This window comes from Equus quagga, chromosome 18 (assembly GCF_021613505.1).
Source record: "Equus quagga isolate Etosha38 chromosome 18, UCLA_HA_Equagga_1.0, whole genome shotgun sequence".
Classification (NCBI taxonomy): Eukaryota; Metazoa; Chordata; class Mammalia; order Perissodactyla; family Equidae; genus Equus; species Equus quagga.
Genome location: NC_060284.1, coordinates 8,141,591 through 8,159,769, shown reverse-complemented (window position 1 = coordinate 8,159,769; position 18,179 = coordinate 8,141,591). Strand labels below are relative to the sequence as shown.

The 18,179-nt window shown below is 37.4% G+C and overlaps 1 protein-coding gene across 1 annotated transcript in view; it reads right to left on the bottom strand.

Annotated features, from left to right (window-relative positions):
• The window catches only part of LRRC7 (leucine rich repeat containing 7), a 392,875-nt gene that overhangs the window by 63,580 nt on the left and 311,116 nt on the right, over positions 1-18,179 (bottom strand). Inside the window, exons 20-22 of the mRNA XM_046645726.1 lie at positions 15,850-17,530; positions 11,843-11,983; positions 3,167-3,286 (exon numbers count right to left, since the gene is read on the bottom strand). Of these exons, the coding sequence (XP_046501682.1) occupies positions 3,167-3,286; positions 11,843-11,983; positions 15,850-17,530 (1,942 nt within the window). The remainder of the gene's footprint in view (positions 1-3,166; positions 3,287-11,842; positions 11,984-15,849; positions 17,531-18,179) is intronic.

Genomic DNA, 18,179 nt, shown 5'->3' with positions numbered 1-18,179 from the left:
TCCTTTCTTGAGTTTTCTACATTTCTGACTCTATTTACTCTTTAATGCAGGTTCCCATGGATTCTGCCCCATCAATTAAGTACGCTGCTTTTGCCAAGACCATTATTGACCTCTTCGTTGCTAAATCCAGGGAGCATTTAGTCATACTTACCTTGCCTGATTTTAGGATAAAGCCAACAGCAAGAATGGAAGAGTGTAGGGGGAAAAAATCTAAGTATTTAAAATTATATAAGTGAAGACTAAATCTGAGGCTTACCCTACATCTTGACTACTTCTCATGTTAGCTAAATATTTCCTTAATGTTCAAGGCTGTTTCCCTTGAATTTTCCCTAACTTGTGGTAGAAAGAACACTATCAATAAAACCTGTGGTTATTCCTTCTCTGTTCTCCTTCCTAAGAACATTTCTTTTTTCTTTTCTTTTCTTTTCTTTTTTGAGGAAGATTAGCCCTGAGCTAACATCTGCCGCCAATCCTTCTCTTTTTGCTGAGGAAGGCTGGCCCTGAGATAACATCCGTGCCCATCTTCCTCCCCTTTATATGTGGGACGCCTGCCATAGCATGGCTTGTCAAGCGGTGCCATGTCTGCACCTGGGATCTGAACCGGGGAACCCCAGGCCGCCGAAGCGGAACATGCACACTTAACCACTGCACCACCAGGCCGGTCCCTCCTAAGAACATTTCTTAAATGTTGGTGTTCCACGGAGTTCTGGGTCATTCATCTGCCTCACTTACAGCTCATTTATAACATATGTATTGATGATTGCTAAGTTTGTATCCCAGGTAGGAATTCTTTCCTGAACTTCAGATAAATATATACAAATATCCAACAACATTTCTACTGAGATGCCCTAAAGAGATCTCACATCAACTTATTAAAACTTAAACCTCCCTCCTGTCCTCCACTTCCACCTATTACTCTTTCTGTATTTCCCATCTGAGTAAATAACACAACACAACTTACTGTCCAAATTAGAAACCTGGGTATCAATCACTGGAAATTTTATCCGTCCCCTATGACCTACGTCTAGTCAATCATAAAATGATGTTGGCTTTACCTTTTAAGAATATATTGGATCCATGCATTTCTCTCTACCACCTCTTGCTTCCATCTACCCTCCCCTGGACTACAAGAGAATCGTAACTGGTTCCATTGCCTCCAGTCTTTCTCCTCTCTGATATGATGCATTCTCTGAAAAGCTATCAGAGTGCTCTTTAAATGAAAATTTAATCATGTCTTCCTCCTGTTTAAAACACTTCAATGTTCCACTACCCATTTCCTTCAGAACAAAGCCCAGCATGATAAGGCTTCTGCTTATCCCTCCAGCCTTACTTTACACCACTCCTCTCTCAACTTCCTTCGGTTTTCGTACTGCCCAGGTGCCCTTTCCAGGTGCTCTCATGACCCTGAAGCCCATCTTCACAGCACCAATCACGCTATACTCTATTCATCTGCAGTGCTGGATATTGCCCAATAGGCAGATTAATAACACGTGCAACACACCTGCAAATCAGGGGATAAACAATTATTTTGGGTAAAATAATTTGATATTTAATATATTTTTTTAAAAAGCACTAAACTAGTCATCAAGGGGAAAATCATCAGCTAGGTTACAAAGTATGTGATCAGGTAGTATATATAAGTCATGCAGCACGATTATAAAATAAATGCTCAAGAACTTAAGTACTACAGTGTAAGAACCACAATTCAACCTAAGAAATAGAAAAGAACCAATAATAACACCAGCTTCCTCTCTGATCCTACCCGCAGCCTCTCCTTTAGCGACAACCATAATCCTAAATTTTAGGTTAACCATTCCCTTCTAAAAATAGTTTTCTTACTTATGTACTCATGCCTAAACAATATGTTTTTAATTTTGTTTGTTTTTGAGATTTATAATAGGGTATTTTTGATGTGTGCTATCTCCTGAAACTTTTTCCCTCAAATTATGTTTTTACAGCTTATGCACATTGTCATAACTATAGTTACTTTTCATTACTGTAAAATATTCCTTTGTGTGAATAACAGAATTTATTTGCACCCTTTCTGGTGGTAGACATTTGGGTTTTTCCAGTTTTCTACTATTGTAAACATTACAAGTATCTTGGATAAACATATGCAGGGCTGTTTCTAGAATCATCTTAGGAGGGGAATTGTTGGCATGTAGGGGATGTGCATGTTCAGCTTTATAAGGTAATTTGATACTAAAGTGATTGAGCTGGTTATTCCCACAAGAAGTATAAAGGAGTTTCCATTGCTCTCACACTTGCAAACAACTTATGCTTTTCAGACTTAATTTTTGTGAATCTAGTAGGTGTAAAATAGCATCTTTTTTGCATGATTGATACAAAGATTCAGTTTTTTAAAATGTTTATTTATTCTCCTGATTCCTCTTAGATTTTACCTTTTTTTCTTTTTTGTATTGTGTTATATGTGTTTTCATATTGATTTGAAGGAGTTTTAAAAAATATATTCTGGATTACCAATCCTTTGTCCCTCCTATATGTTGCAATTATCTTCTCCTGGTTTGTGTCTTTCTTCATACTCCCTTGACGGCAACTTGACATGTATGTAGTATTACAATTACCTACTTATCACTCAGCGCAGCTCACTAGACTGAAGATCTTCAAGGTGAGACACTGTATCTTATTCATTGTTGTTCCCCAGCATCCAGCAAGTGCTCAACATGTAGTAGTGCTGCTTAGCACGCACAGTTGCTCACTAAGTGTTTACTGAATGAATGGCTAGATGAATGAATTGCGACGACTTTAGAAATGGTTAATTAATCTTTCCGTAGTCAAATTTCATTTTATGCAAATTGGCTACACCATACTGCTAAAGCCAAGAGAGTCAGAAGTATAGGTTACACACCTTCCCGTACCTGCACTTCAAAGGTGGATATTAGGCACTAGTAGGAGGTGATAGCATCTGCAGAGAGGTGGCAGGATGCTATTTATAAAATTTTATTACCAACTCTGAACATTTGGCAATGTTCGATTTCCATTCCTTTCAATGTACTTGTAGTTAACCAAACTCCCTATAGTGGAATAATATTTAGCCTAAATTTATCACAAAGTTAGAAATGATGTTAGGACACAAGATATGGATTACATATTACAATGGAAGCACAAGGTTCATGGTTTCTGTCATTAATCTGAAATTGGTTACCTTTTTAGTAATGGTGTCCGGAGGTACATCCCGCCTCCCAAGAGGATAAGGATTCCATTGGCCACTAGGAGATACATCTTCTTGTCCATTGTCTAAAATGTTGCTTTGCTGGGACGGGGTCTATTGCAAAAATGGTATGGCATCCTTTAGTTATGTAATAGAAGTTTATTATAGTTTTCTGAAAAGAGTCCCTAATGATTACAGTAAAATTAATTTTGTTTAATTGCAGAAAAACATATATCTTGAACTGGAAGTATTATTAAACACTATTTACTCGGTAAGAATTCTAAATTGACAGCTTTTTGGAAGCAGTGAGGAATTCAATTAAAATAACCATCTTAGAGTTATTTACTAAATTTTAAAGAAAAGTTTAGATCATTTACGGCACCTGAATAAAAATAATCAGAATTAACCATTTGTTAAAAACCACAACATTTAAAACTTGCTTAATTTGTTTCTTTAGTATGATCTTACCATTCAGATTTTAAATTGAAACCAGATAGTACATAGTAAGTAACTTCCAATACTCCAAACCATAACCTGAAATAAATTTTATAAGCTCTATTGATTCTGGGAGAATACGTCTTGCACTAACCCCAAATAGTGTTAATGCTAGAACAGTATAAGATTTACAGTACTATGAAATTATCCACAGATAGCTTTGAGGGAAAGACTGAAGCAACATCAAAAATATTGTACTATTACAATTGCGGTGTAAATAAATAATGAGTGTTTTGTTTCTAGATTTATTTTTATAGAGTTTTGATTCTTTATGCATTAAAGTTTAAACTCTTCATATATATTTTATTTTTGGATGATTTATTGCCTATTATTTTTAAAAAATAATAATACCTCTGTCTTTATTATGATTAATATTAGGTATTTTGGGGCGGGGGGGCTCTATAGTTTGACCTGAGTAATGGCAAATGATCACACACTATCAGAAAGACGGCCTCTGGTGGAGAGACAGGGTAGTGATATATTTTTCCTGTGGTAGCAGATTAACTTTTTGCGAAGGCTTTCTCCCTTCTGACCTACGGGATCCACAGGTACTGCCTGATTTCCTGGGGAAGTCTCATGTGGGTGAGATATTGTGCTCAGTGTTTCCTGCACCATTTTCTGCACTTGTTTTGAAGGATCCCTGTGGATCCATAAAGCCTGGTTAGAGAGCGTTTAGACAGCTCTACTCTGTGAGGAACTGTGCTCCAACCCTGGAATAGGAGAACGCCCATTCTCTTCATAACATGGTACAGGTGGCCTGCTTGCTAGGCCTCATCTGGTTATGTGGCGTGGTCTTAGCTGTTCTCCTTTAAAATCATTATATAACCACCTTATCTGCATTCTGACCATAGGCATCTTTTAAAAGGACTGCTCGGAACTCTTTTAAAATAGGATTTATTAGGAAACTAGATGAAGTCTTCCTAAGACCTAATGGATATATTGAAAAGTAACGATTTTCTTCTTGCACTTTGGCCATGTGAATTCTTTTTTTATGAGTCTATCAGAAACTGTGAAAAAAGATACTGAATTGAAGCTTCTGGGTTAGTTACAAATGAATCTACTTGTGTTTGAAAAATCAAATGTAGATAACACAGAGTGCATATTACTTGTAAATAACCACATAGCTACTTAATGCCCATCTGTCTGTTTTCAAGCATTACTTTTTCTAGTCTTTTCTTTTTCCAGATTAATATGCTTACATATGCCCACACACAATTTTTCTGGATATTAAAGTATGACAAGTCAAATTATTAAAATTAAGCAGTAAATATATAATTATGCAAGGTAGGTACTACTTGCCAGTGTTTTCTTTTAAAAAATTTTTCGTACTTGTGTCTTGTCTGGTTTGATTTCTTTGCCAGTGAAGAAGGATCATATCCTACTAGGTCTGTGCAACACAGATTTTTGAGAAGCGGCAAGAATTCAACACAAGTAACCCTATTTTCCTTCATATCATCCCCATCTCCTTCTCTATTTCCTCCACTACACTAGCTTCACCTTCCCAGACATGACTCCTAGTCACAGAGAGCAACTGAGAACTGCAAAATTCTTTTTGGTGTAACAAAAGGCTAAAATCCTTTAGTCAAAATCCTAATATCATGATGGTGTAGTCTCTTCATTAGTTTAGGAATTAACCTTTCTTTTTAAAATTAGAATTAACAACCTCACCAATTCCTCTATATTACACGGGCCAAAGAAAACACAAACATGCAGACACATGAAAAAAATACTTTCACTAGACAGCAAAATTAAATTAATTTCCTGAAAGCAATTTCCTTTGTTGATTTCAAGAATGCTCTGGACTTTTTGTTTTTCTTAAGTGAGACACTGTAGGGGTGACTTAAGTTTGCAGAAATAGGAAGACCATGAAAACAGCTTATTAATGTTTGGGGGGAACCCAAAAGAGAACTATGTAGTAGGTTCACATTCTTTCCCAAGAGAAGTAAAACTATTAATGAAAAATTGTCGTTTTGACAAAGTGCTACTGAACTGTGTATAAATGCAGTGGCTTAGTTGTTAAAATTATAAAAAAGGTTAAAAGGAGCAACTGAAAAATGTAAAAAAAATCAGTAATGAAGCTATCACTATTGAAATCAACTATTTCAGAGAAAATAACCAAATTGAAGTTGTTATTCATTCAATTATTTCTAGTACCACATTCTAGATATTTTCTTTAGATACCTTAAAAGAGTAAGAATGTCTTCTTTTCCTCACTATATATAACCAATTAAATACAAAAGACACAGAAAATCTCCACGATGCACCATTTTGTCAGCTTCTAAATTCTGTAGACATTTAATATTTCAAAAGAATAGAGAAAATGGTCAGTGCGATTTAGCGAAAAATCAGAAATTATATTTGTTAAGAAATTCAGTAATGCTAGGACAAGTTTTGCTGGACAGATGTAGTCCCAGTGATGACTCTGGACATTTGTAGATTTAACATTTATGACTCTGACTACTGTGAATGATCACAAGTGTCTACTGGAAGAAGTAATTTCTAATTTTGCTGAGACATAAATGTGCACGAATATGCAGGCCTGTGTGCGTCTCTCTCTTTACATGTCTGTGAATGTATGTGCATGTATGTGAGTATGTGCATGCATGTGTGTATATGTGTCCATATGTGAACGTGTGTGTATGTACAGAATTCACATATATAAGTAAATGAGCTTAGCTGATCCAGTAGCTTTGCTCTGGTCTGCTAACTGATAGGTACACTGACTGCTTGGGAAATTATACTTATTGCATTTTGCTGGAGAAACCATATGAGAGTGGTACTAGAATTGGCACTTTGCACAGGTCTTGCTATGTATCCCTTAAGAACTCAAGGATCTATTTTGCTTAGTAATTGGCACATAGTTCACAAAGGGCATTGCCAGAGATTCAAAAAATGTATTAAAAACAATTTTCCCCAAAGTATTTCCAGTGACGTTATTGGAAATTATTCTTTTTCTGCATATCTTTTGAAAAATGTAGGTATTGCCAAGGCAAATATATGCCAAATTTGGATTTAAATGATTATGATTCCATGCAGTTCAATCTGAAGGTGGTAATGTAATGTCCAGATAGTTTTTTAAAACAGCATTTCATTATAACGGTGAAGAAGCATGAGTACTGACATTATTTTTGTAATTTTAGCCATTGTCTATGAGGATTTATGTGGATTTACAGGCTTCAGGCTTTTTTCATAATTAGAAACATAAGCAAATCCTTGCTGCGTGATAAGTAGCCAATAACAAATGCAACAAAATCAACAGACACTAAGGGCAAAAGTTGCCTCAAGGTGCTGCATAAATTTTGCTTTGCTTTCAGCACACACACACAAAAATGGAATTAAGTAAGCAACCCTTGGAAATAGGGTGAATAAATGCATATCAAATGTCAGTACTATTTGATCTTGAGTCATTTGCATAGATCCAGCAAGAAAGGACATTGGAAATTTAAAAATAGTTTAGGTGCAAACATTGCTATCTAAATTTCTCTAATTCAAAAGATGGTCGATTGAGTATCAACTAATAAAGCAGATAGCGAGGCCATCTTCTTCCAGGCAAAATTCTATGAGAAGATTATTTAATACATATATTTCCATAATTTCAACGTCCCTTTCCCTGAAATTATAATTTATATTAATGTCTGTTTCAATAAGTCAATAAACAGTAGATGCTATGGTATAATATTACAGTGGTAGAAGTTAAAGAAAAAAAGGACAGGAAAAAAAATTAGCAATTTCTCCAGTGTAGAAGAGACCACACTATCTTGGCAACCAGACACCCGTGATGGGGGCTAGAAAAGGCCAATGATTTCTTCCCCAGCCCTGCTCGTCTCTGGGGCTGCAGTAACATGGATGACTAGTTTGTGATCTTCTTGGGTGATAAACTTTAGCATATTTCTTGGTGATAATGAGTGTTCAGGAAATCCAAGTGGATCTTAGTGCAAGGTGACTACCAGCATTTAATCAGCTGGGCTAACTAAGAGAGCACTCTATCTGAAGCACACAGGAAAAACGATTTGGCTCATGATACGTTTTGGATTAGTTACTATATTGTACTTGTGTATTCTTTTCTCTATCTCATAATATCTATTTTCTGGAGTGTTGTGAAGATGATGTGAGATAATAATGTATATGAAAGAGCTTTATCAACTATTACAAGTTATGTTCTATGAAAATGTCAGGTTTTATAAACATTTGAGAAGACATCATGCTACAATAGAAACAGCAGGCACTTGGGTGCCACGCAGTCAGGTTCAAATTCTCCCTACTACTATGCTAGGAGCAGCGGTGAGCATCGTAAAACCCTAGAAATACAGGTGAGTTCCTTTGTGTGACATGTGAGCCTGTTTCCTTGTCTATATAATGGAGATAGACAGTCCCCTTGAGGGTTTGTGAGGGTTGTGTGGAAAAACATATTTAAAGTACCTAATGGTACCAGGTACATAGTACATTCTCAATAAATCCTAGTCTTTATTCTTCTCCTATTGAAATATTTATTCTACCATTAATCTGAACAAAAATGGCAGTTTGAACTATTTTACAGTATTATATTTCTCTCTGATAACACAAAATTTCAAGACAATAGCTAAGCTCAATTACAACAGAACACATCTGAAGAAGCACATGAAATCATTAATAACTTCATAGAAAGTTGTCTTAAATGCTTTTTGGAGAGGCAGTAAATAAATGATACGCAAATAAATGAGTGAATGAATGAATGAATGAATGAACAGAAAATACTAATAATTTTATGATTTAATAGCTGATTTATGTCTTAAATGTTCTGGTTATAAGTACTATTAAAATTTTTAGGGAATTAGAATAAGCATAAATAAACGAAAATGCTAAAGGATATTAAACTGATTAACCTAATTTTGTTGTATTTATTTGCATTCTGTTAATATCTTAAGAGGTTCCATAAAATTACCATAGAAAATGTAATTTACTGTTTATCATATAGAAAGCCTTGTAATACATGAAAAATGCACAATACTCAACCTGGCATATAATAAATATGAGAAAATTAGAAATATTCAAAACACACAGCAAAATCTGGGAGAGTCTGTTCATCCACATAAATATTCACTGTGTAAATACTTTATCAAGTGAGGAGTTCTTCAATATTCATTCACAAATAATTATATCCTTTAATTAGTTTATAACAAATTTGTTTAAAAGAAAATTGAGAAAAAAATAACTAGGTATGTTTGGTAACCTAAAAAAAACCTAAACCAAAAGAACAAATAACATGCTGAATCAGGACCTCGGCTAGCACAAATAGTGCCTTTCTGTCAATTACCAAAGTGGAGGTGGAGGGGGAGGGAGGCGGGAATCACAGAGAAGTGCCTTCTGTGAGTGCCTAACTAGCAAAAAGACAGTCTTGGCGTGACAGAGAAAATACAAAAAGGTGCTCCTTTCTCCTAATTACAAGAGGTAAGTCTTGGGCAGCAGAGAGTGTGGAGAAAGAGTCTGGGTTTCAGCCCCTGAACCTTCACTGGGGAGGGCACCAGCTGCACCAAGCTCTGCTGCAGCTCCATTTCCATTGCTGAAGCGGTAATACGAGAAAACATTAATTTATACTCCTTAGGACTCTTCAAACATTCTTTCTAGGACACCCTAGAGTCATCTGCCACAGCACCTAACTAAAGATGGCCAGTATTATCATTCAGGAATTTTATGAATAAAAAGACAGCTCTAGGATTTCCACGGAGAATGAAAATTTGAAAATGTTTGTTTATAAATTGATCTTACTCTAGATTTTAGTGCAATTCTCATGGCTAGCAAGCATTCAGGGGCTGCAAATAAATCTTAAATAGCTGATAACTAATTTTTATTATCTTAAGTAGCAAGACAAGACTGTTGTAGTAGGTTTTTCTGCATTCACAAATCAAAGGAAAATAACTTTTCCCTATCTCCTTTCCTGGTGAGAAGGGTTCAGGGAAACTGAGCCTCAATCATAGGACCAGTTAGCAGTGGTCAGTGGAGCCAAGAAAGGAGAATCGGAGAGGCTGCATCTTAAGAGAGGTTGACCCTAAAGCTTGACAGAAAAATCAAACAAATTTTCTAATTAAGGAAACTGTGCAGAAGAAATGTACCTGAGCACAAAGATGGAGGGGCAGAGACAGACCAGAGTCCACGGGATGAAGCAGAGCCTGGAGTATTCTTGAAACTGAGGAAGCACCCAGTGCCCACACCTGAAAGGTTCCTGCAGTGGCAGCAGTGTGGCAGAGGTGTCCCAGATGCCTCAATGCCTAAAGTTTACCGGCCTTAAACTGGTACTTTGGGTCATAAAATCTTTTAGGGGTAATGGAGTAGTGGCCCTGTGTTCCTTTTCCATCCCTGGCCTTTTCTCTTCTCTCTTTTTTTGGTGTGTACAATAAAGTATTGATGATAATTCATTTTGAGATGGAGTCTTTTAATACTTGAGTTACTCTTGGCTTGCAATTTAACGTAGCTCCCAAGGAGAATTCCTTTGGGTCATCTCTGTGCCCAACGGAGGAAGGAAAAAAAGTCTCCAAATAGGATAACTTTGCAATATTTCTGTAGCAGACCATCTTATAGCCATAGTAATAGGTAATGAATCCATTCTCTAGTGTATCCCAAACAACACCAGAAAATTAATATAGCAATACAGAGGTACCTAATTTATATCTGGAGAATAATTTAGACATTGAGAAACAGTGCTTCAAGTATATTACCATTTTTCAGACGCTGAATATATCTGTATTATTCTATAGATTGATGAGGAAGTAAGGCTAAAAATTAGGCAAAATAAGGGGCTATCTATATGATATAATTTCAAGGAGTTCAAGCAGTAGTTTCCTTCATGGCTGACGTACTAGCTCACGAGAGCCGAGTGTACTCAATTCTCCTTCCGAGTTCAGTGACGTTAAGTTGGGACCTTGAAATTGGCCATAGCAGGAGTGTTTACATCACTAACCTTGGCGCACACCACACATCAGGGCTTTGTTTTCTTTTCCCTGGAGAGAAAACTACCCACACACCACTGGTCCTTCAACAGGAGCCCAAGGACAGGAAAAACAACATTCAAAAGTTCCCAATTCAGTAAGTTTTTTTCAAAGTGATCATGGGTGATGAAAAAGCTGTGAATATAAATGTCTCTGATTTTAGTACTCTACTCACAGTAGGAAGCAAACTATCCAGTTGTTGTTAAGACTAATTTGACAGTAAAACATGAATTTGAGGTCTTATGACCCTCATTTTGCTGGAATGGGAGTTTGCTCTATATGTTCATTGACTCTATTAAGAGAGGAGTATTTGGTGGCTATTGTCATTCTGTTATCCCTACTTTGCATTGCATTTTTCATAAAAAATTACTAGGCTAATGACTATATTAATAATATAGTCAGAACGACATATTGTGTGAAAATGACTCATTAGTCTCCATTGAAATGTAACTAAGACAGAAGGCAGTAATCCACTTAAACAGGTAAAACGTGCCATTTCAGTTTTGCCTGAACAAAACAAGGAGAAATGTTCCTTTGGCAATGGAAATATTTCATCTTACAGTATACTCCCTTTCAAATGAACCTACATTTTCATTTAAAACCACGTGAAATTGCTACCTTTTTATTAGCCTAGGATGAGCAACAATTTGCCAGTTAATTCACAAACTTGTGTCTCAGGATTTACTTCTGTGTAATATTTCCCACAACGAAAATGGGCTAAAGAGCATTTAGAAGTGCCAACTACTTAATTTCCATTCTAATTTAGGGGTCTATGTCTTTTCCAAAGGAATTAACGAAACTCCAATAATAATTTCTATCTCTATTCTCAGAATGCATCAGCAAGAGAAGATAGGGCTATCTCCAAAAAAAAAAAAAAGAAAAAAAATATACATACACACACACAAAAGAAAGACAAAGAAGAAAAGAAAAAGAAAATGAATAATAAAAAAAAATGAGCCTTAAAGCAACATAAAAGCCATGTACCTGCTCAATCCAAAAAGCAAAGCTGTTGAAGAGGGAGCCTGATCATCAGTCTAGCTACAAATAGTCAGTAAGCAGCTAAGAGTTCAGGCTCCGCGTTATTCATCTTTGTGCTTTTTGGACTCCTGAGAGTCTGTAAGCAGGGCTGTATGTACAGCCTAAACACACTAAGGGAACAAACAACATTAATCGGCTTTGGTATGCTGACACATGTAGGGCAGTCCATACTTACTTTCTGAAGAGGTAGCTCTTGTAGATCAAATTTAGACTTAGTCTGCAAGTTTAAAGTCATGCTTCTGCCTGCATGCATTGCTGAAATACCTCCATAGGGCAGCATGCCAAGGTTAACTGTGTTGTGTTTGTAAGCAGCATTCTGAGTAGAGGAAATAATCATGTGACAGGGTGTGAACACATGCTCCACAAACTGATTATTACATGAACATGTTTCAATTTATAACATTTAACTTTAAGCAGGCAAACAGTAACTTCCTTTTTTAAACATGCACTTGATCAGACAGAAGCATACAGTAAGCAGTGTTAGTTATGCACATAATGAGTACCATCCAAAACTACAGAAAAGACAAAAAGCAAAGATACATTCTGTTTACATTTGCTGCTAAATCTCATATTTCATGATGGTAGTGACTCTGGACAAATGTTGTTCATCTGTGGTCATGTATGAACTTAAAAACGTCAAACAGTGAGGTTTTAAACTTTGTCAGCTGCAAATCTCATGGTCTCTTTCACATTGTGACATCATCACATACAAAAGACAAATACCAGATTCTAATTCCGCCTTATTACTAACACCCTGCAATGTGAAAGCCAAAATCAGTCTGGAGGCAGAATTGCAGCAACTCAGTAAAAGAGGTGGTCAAAAAAATCCTTCAATCTGACCGTTGGCTGATTGAATTTACTGATTAATTTAGTTAAACCAGTCAAGTTGTATGTGGATCCAAATATTCTAATTTTTGTTTCTTAAAAATTACATTTTAAACTAGAGAAATTCATAATGAAACTAAAGGAATCATAATTTGAACTATTAGTGCTGTTTATCTAATATACCTAAATACCTATGAACACTCTGGTGATTTTGCATAGTGGCTACCCTTCAACAGGCATATCTAAAGTTATTCCAAGTGCCTGATAGATACTTAATTTTCTTCTACAGAACTGCATCTAAAAATTAAAACGTTTTCGATGTCCTGTCATCAAATAGTTTCCATCAGTACAACCTCCACTTTCCACCTATCCTAGAAATGTAATAATTGACAGCTTTTGGGCCCTTTAAGTAATTCTCTTCTTTTGGAAAAAAAAAACTACAGAAGTTAACTTAGCACACTTTCTAAAAACTGAATATTATTGGACATTAACAGTGGGCAGCTATTCTATTCTGAGGGTGTTATTTGCAAAGTAATGATTTTTAGCATCAAAGTTTCACTGAACTCAACTGAAAGACAATTATACTGATGGTGTGCTCGTCTACCAATCATATTGTTTATGAATCTCTGATGATTTCATCCAGAGATTTTTGCTATCACCATGTCAAAATTGAAAAGGACAGTGAACATTTCAATCTAGCACTTGAATGATTCCTTAAGGTTTAAAATTACTCCCACCTAGTGCTCTCTTAGCTCCTATGAAAGAGTAGCAGCCGCAGACATATGGGTTCATGTGTTTTGAATTCTCTCATTCACAGTGGGGCTCTGTAGTGGAAGCTTGAGCCTTGAGGTTAAACTAAAGGAGAAAACAGGCATCTTTTATTGAGGGCAGTGCTTGCAGCTGCCTCTCCAAGGTCAATACCAAGGGGGATCTTTAACCGAGATTATGTTCGGCTGCTAAGCTTATCCCGTGTCCAGACTTCTAGGCAGTTCTCTTTTATGAGGAGTGGACAAAGATCTTGTAGTTTCTAGCGTAAGTATTTGATTTCCAGGGTTCAAATTGCTCAACTAAATCTTCCCGGGAAGGAAGCACATCACGTCTCTGGTGCAGTCTGACTTTGGACAGAGTGTCAAGCAGCACAGTGATGTCAAAGCCAGTTTTACATAACAAGTCTGTGCTCAGTACCCTGCCTTCATCTTCCGGAGTAGCTGGGAAGTTTTAAGTAAGAGACAGCCTGAGTAGCTCAGTAACTCAATTGGGAGGGGGAAAGAAATGTTACTCGGAGAACTCAAGAGGAAGAGCCTCCAGGGTCCGATGGCTTGAAGCAATACTCTAAGGTAATTTAATTTCTTGGAATTAAATGAGAAGCTATCGAGTATACATTGAAATTGCTCTGAAAAATGAAAGACAGACTGAGGGAATTATAAACAAACAGGGGATTCATGGAAAGTAATTAAAAAGGGAAGTATTGTCACAGTAATGGAAAATATACACAAGTTTACTTTTCTTTATCTGGATCTGGGACAGGCAGGGCCTCTAGACTTCTGCTGATCCAATGCCCCTCCCCGAGTCCTATTTTCCTCCTTCCAAATTCCTGCTCCAACTAGAGGAGTCACCTACTTTTCAATAGCTTTGATCAAAGGGGAGGAACCATTTACCTGGGAAACTAGTAAATACATGATGGTACCAAAGGCTTAGAATTTTGTCTTTTCTTTCTCATGCTTTGTTTTCACTCACTCTTCTGTTGCCTCAAATTACTAGTCATTGTACATATGCTCCAAAAAGCTTCTTAGAACCTTTCTTGACTAGTTCATCTTACCCTGTTACGTATGGTCGTGTCTACACGAGGCCAGAGTTCCCAAACTGTACTGTATTATTTGGCCCCAAATATTTTCGCCCTCCAAGTTATCTGTCTACATGGAGGGTATAACTTGAGGTAAGGCATGGTGACAACCGACCAGGTGTCTCCCACTGACAGCCAGTCATGAGGCTTTGATGAGGCTCCCTTCAATGGGACTGAGCACACCTATTTGAAACAGACATTCTGATGAAATATTTTGCAAGGCAGAACCAATTTCCACGTTGAGAAACTAACACCCACACCCACATTTATTAGTTCACTCTTTCCTTAAAAAATAATTGTTTCCTTGTCATGTAGACACGACCTACAAACAATATAATGATTTAAAAGGAATACACCTGAAAACACAAAATTCAGTATTAAAGAAATATATAATAAATGCAGTGACCTGTGCTTTTAGCAGGACACCAAATAAAATAATAAAACTATTGAGTGAAACATTCTAATGGTATATTATTACCTCGATCCCCAATTTACACTGAGCATTTACACCCCAGAAAATGAGAACAAAAGGCCCTATTTTCACAGAAAGGACCCTTAAGATTCTAAGGTCCGTGCAGAGCACACAATGCCCTCTGCACCAGAGCCAGAGCGTGCACTTGATGACGGTGGGCAATTGATCAGAGTCCTAGAAAATGAAATATCAGGTTTCTCTTAGAGAGAGATGAATAAGGCAACAAAAAGTGATTCTAGGCTTTATACAATTTGTTTTTTTACTCTCCTCAATCACTATGCATTCCATGCTTTGTGCCTCAATTTTTAACTGAATTGGGATTAATTTCCTTTTTTTTGCTCCAATATACGCACTAATTTGTACATTTGTAGTCTTCATAAAGACATCATCTATTTTTGTTGTCTGTAGTATGATTTGAATTTAAACATTTCTTTCTATATAAAAACCCACACTCTAAATGGCAGGATTTTTATTAAATAAAGTACTGTGTAGGAGGGCATTCAATCTGCTTATTTTATTTTTCTGTTTCTTGCTGGGAAGATTATTGCTCATTAGAAGTAATAACTTTAGTAGTCCCATAGCAGTAACTATATGCAAATCTTATAAACAAATTAAACCTGACTTTAATATAAGTGAGTCTGTGCAGAAAGAGGCAAAATACTCACTTTTTATAGATTCAATAAAAATCATACTCTTTAGGTTACTACAGAACCGTTCTGTGTCCTAGGAGAGGCATTTTGCCTTAACGGCTAGAAAGCAATTGAAGCACCATCTCGCATAATAGAATCGAATTCTTTCTTACTAACAATATTCAGGTTAGATTTGGTAAATAATTCACCTAACAGGTTATGGACTCTCGAAGAGCATTAAACAGCATCCATAAAAAACTCTTATGATCAATTTCCCCACAATATAAAGATAAATAAAATGCTGATCGTCTATTCATTCATGTTGTTCATGCTTCACTACATGTGCTTAGAAATGCCAATAAAGGAAAACTAAAGGCAGGAGGGATATTCTTACAGAGAAATGCCAAACATACCCTGTCTAACCTTCTAGCTTCTATATGTCTAAGCAGCTGTTGTCTCCAGTCTGCAGGCATTTTACCACAGCTCTCCTCTCCCTTCACAGGAGTAGGCCTCGTCTTTATATCACTGTTATCTGATGGCTTGTCACCATAGTTACCCAAGTTATAGTCAGATGGTATTTTTTCCAAAAGAGCTGCCATAGTAGGCCTAGCTGAAACTGGCCTGGTTTGGGAGGCACCGTAACTCTCTGTACTGTAGCTTCTTGCAGACAATGGCCTCCTCTGGGTAAGGTTTTTAACTGGAAAACTTCCCGCCTGAGCTTTCACTTCTTGATATGAAGGGTGTTCATCTTCATACCTGCCATTCCTTTTCAGGAACTGGGACTCAGTCACTGAAACGCTGCCTTGGCGATCCGGACCGCCCCTATACGGAGGCCGGCCGTACCTATCACTCGGAGGCAGCTCATGAGGTTCGCTGACCCTCCGAAACATGGCCATCTCCGTGGAGCTCGCCAGGGAGTCGGCTCTTCTCAAGAAGCCTGCCCTAGCACCTTGGCTTGCAAACTGGGCGTTCACCACAGCATCCTCATTGACAGATGGCTGGGAAAAGGAGAACATCTGCTCCATGGGTGGGTATCCTCTGTAAGCTCTGGGACTAACCAAATCCTTGGCAAGGTTTTTGCCGGTCTGTTGCACGTACTCAGAATTGTGTTGAAAAGGGGGCGGTATCCTCTTTTCGGCTTTAACTTCCACTGCTCCTTGGGGATTGAAGCTTTGGTCAAACTGATAGACTTTTTTTGTCATGGAAGCTTTTTGTTGTTGCGGGCCTTTACTACCTCCGTAAGTGAGCATCTCGTCATCCAGCATTGGGACTGACTGACTTCGAGACATACTGGACATACCGTGCTCCGGTCCCAGCATTTTATCTGGTCGTTCATGGCTTCCTAAGTGTTCACTTCCAGAAGCATAGTTCTCTAATGGTATATTATAAACCTTGTATGTACCAATGTCAATCTCATCGATACTCTGTGACTTTTTGAATTTATTGGACTTGATATCTTTCATTAGTGGGGAAAGCCTCTCTGTGCTTTTGCTAATGGAAATAACACCTTTGGAAGATTCTGGGCGGCAGTGGATTTGAGAAAAGACATTACTAAGACTCCTGTTGGGATTGGAATCATGATATTCCCACGGTACTCCTGGAGAGAAGGGGCTAGGTATTTCAGCAGATTCTTTTATGTGTTCTTTCCTTTCAGGTAATGGGCTGGTGGTAGGGGTTGTCTCTAATTTGGAAGGGAAAGCGGTCCTGTCTTCAAAAGGACTAGGGGTTCTGGTCCAATTCTGCCAAGGATTGGAAGGAGGCACTTCTGTTTCTGGTGTGTGTCTGTGTGTAGACTGCTCAAGTTCCAAGGGAACACCAACAATCCTATCCTGCCTAATCAAAGGCCTGCGTCCGTGAGAAGATGTGCTTCTAGATTTCGAATTTAAGAGAGCATTATTGTCGGCATTCTCTCCTGTGGTCTCCTCTGCAACAAACCCTGTGTTGTCATAATGTGAGCCATCAGTCCAGTTGTCAGTGAAAGCGTCACTCATCGGCAGCCGGTCAGGACGCTGGGGTAGGTTCCCTGGGGGAACAGCCTCCCGCTGGCTGAGTAATGGCTTTGAATCAAGGGGCTGTGGGAAAGACTGTGCAATCCTGTGAACACAACAGGAAGGAGAAATATGAAAATGTGGAAGAGCTGGGGTTTCACCAGAAAGAGAATAAGCAGCCAAGAATGCCACAATCCTTTGTTTAACTGACTAGTCATCCATGCTTATGATTATGGTAGCATTATTATTTTATGTCCACAAAAATCCACCCCTTTACCCAGCTCTAACTTTTATTTCTTCCTAGTAATCATCACCTTCTAACATGTTACATAATTTACTTACCTATTATATTTATTGCGTATTTTCTTGTGTCCTCTGCTAGAATGTAAACTCATGAGGGCAGAGATTTTTTCTCTTTGGGCCTAGCATAGTGCCTGGCATATTGTAGGTATTAAATACATATTTGTTGAATGAATGAATAAAAGAAAAAAATATATAGGCCTTCAGTAATGATCTGGAAACCTGTTTGATAAGTGGGTTCACCTAACTCCTGGTCCTCATCCCTGGAATTTCTGATTTAGCACATTTCCAAACTATTGTTTAAGAGTGCCTTTCTTATGAACTCTTGGTATATCTAAAGAACCCAAATTGTCTTCAAATAATGTTTATTTGAAGGCCAAATACTGAAGACATTAAATCCACTGTATAGGGAACACATTCATGTATCTTTTTCTAGAATGCAAATTATATTATGA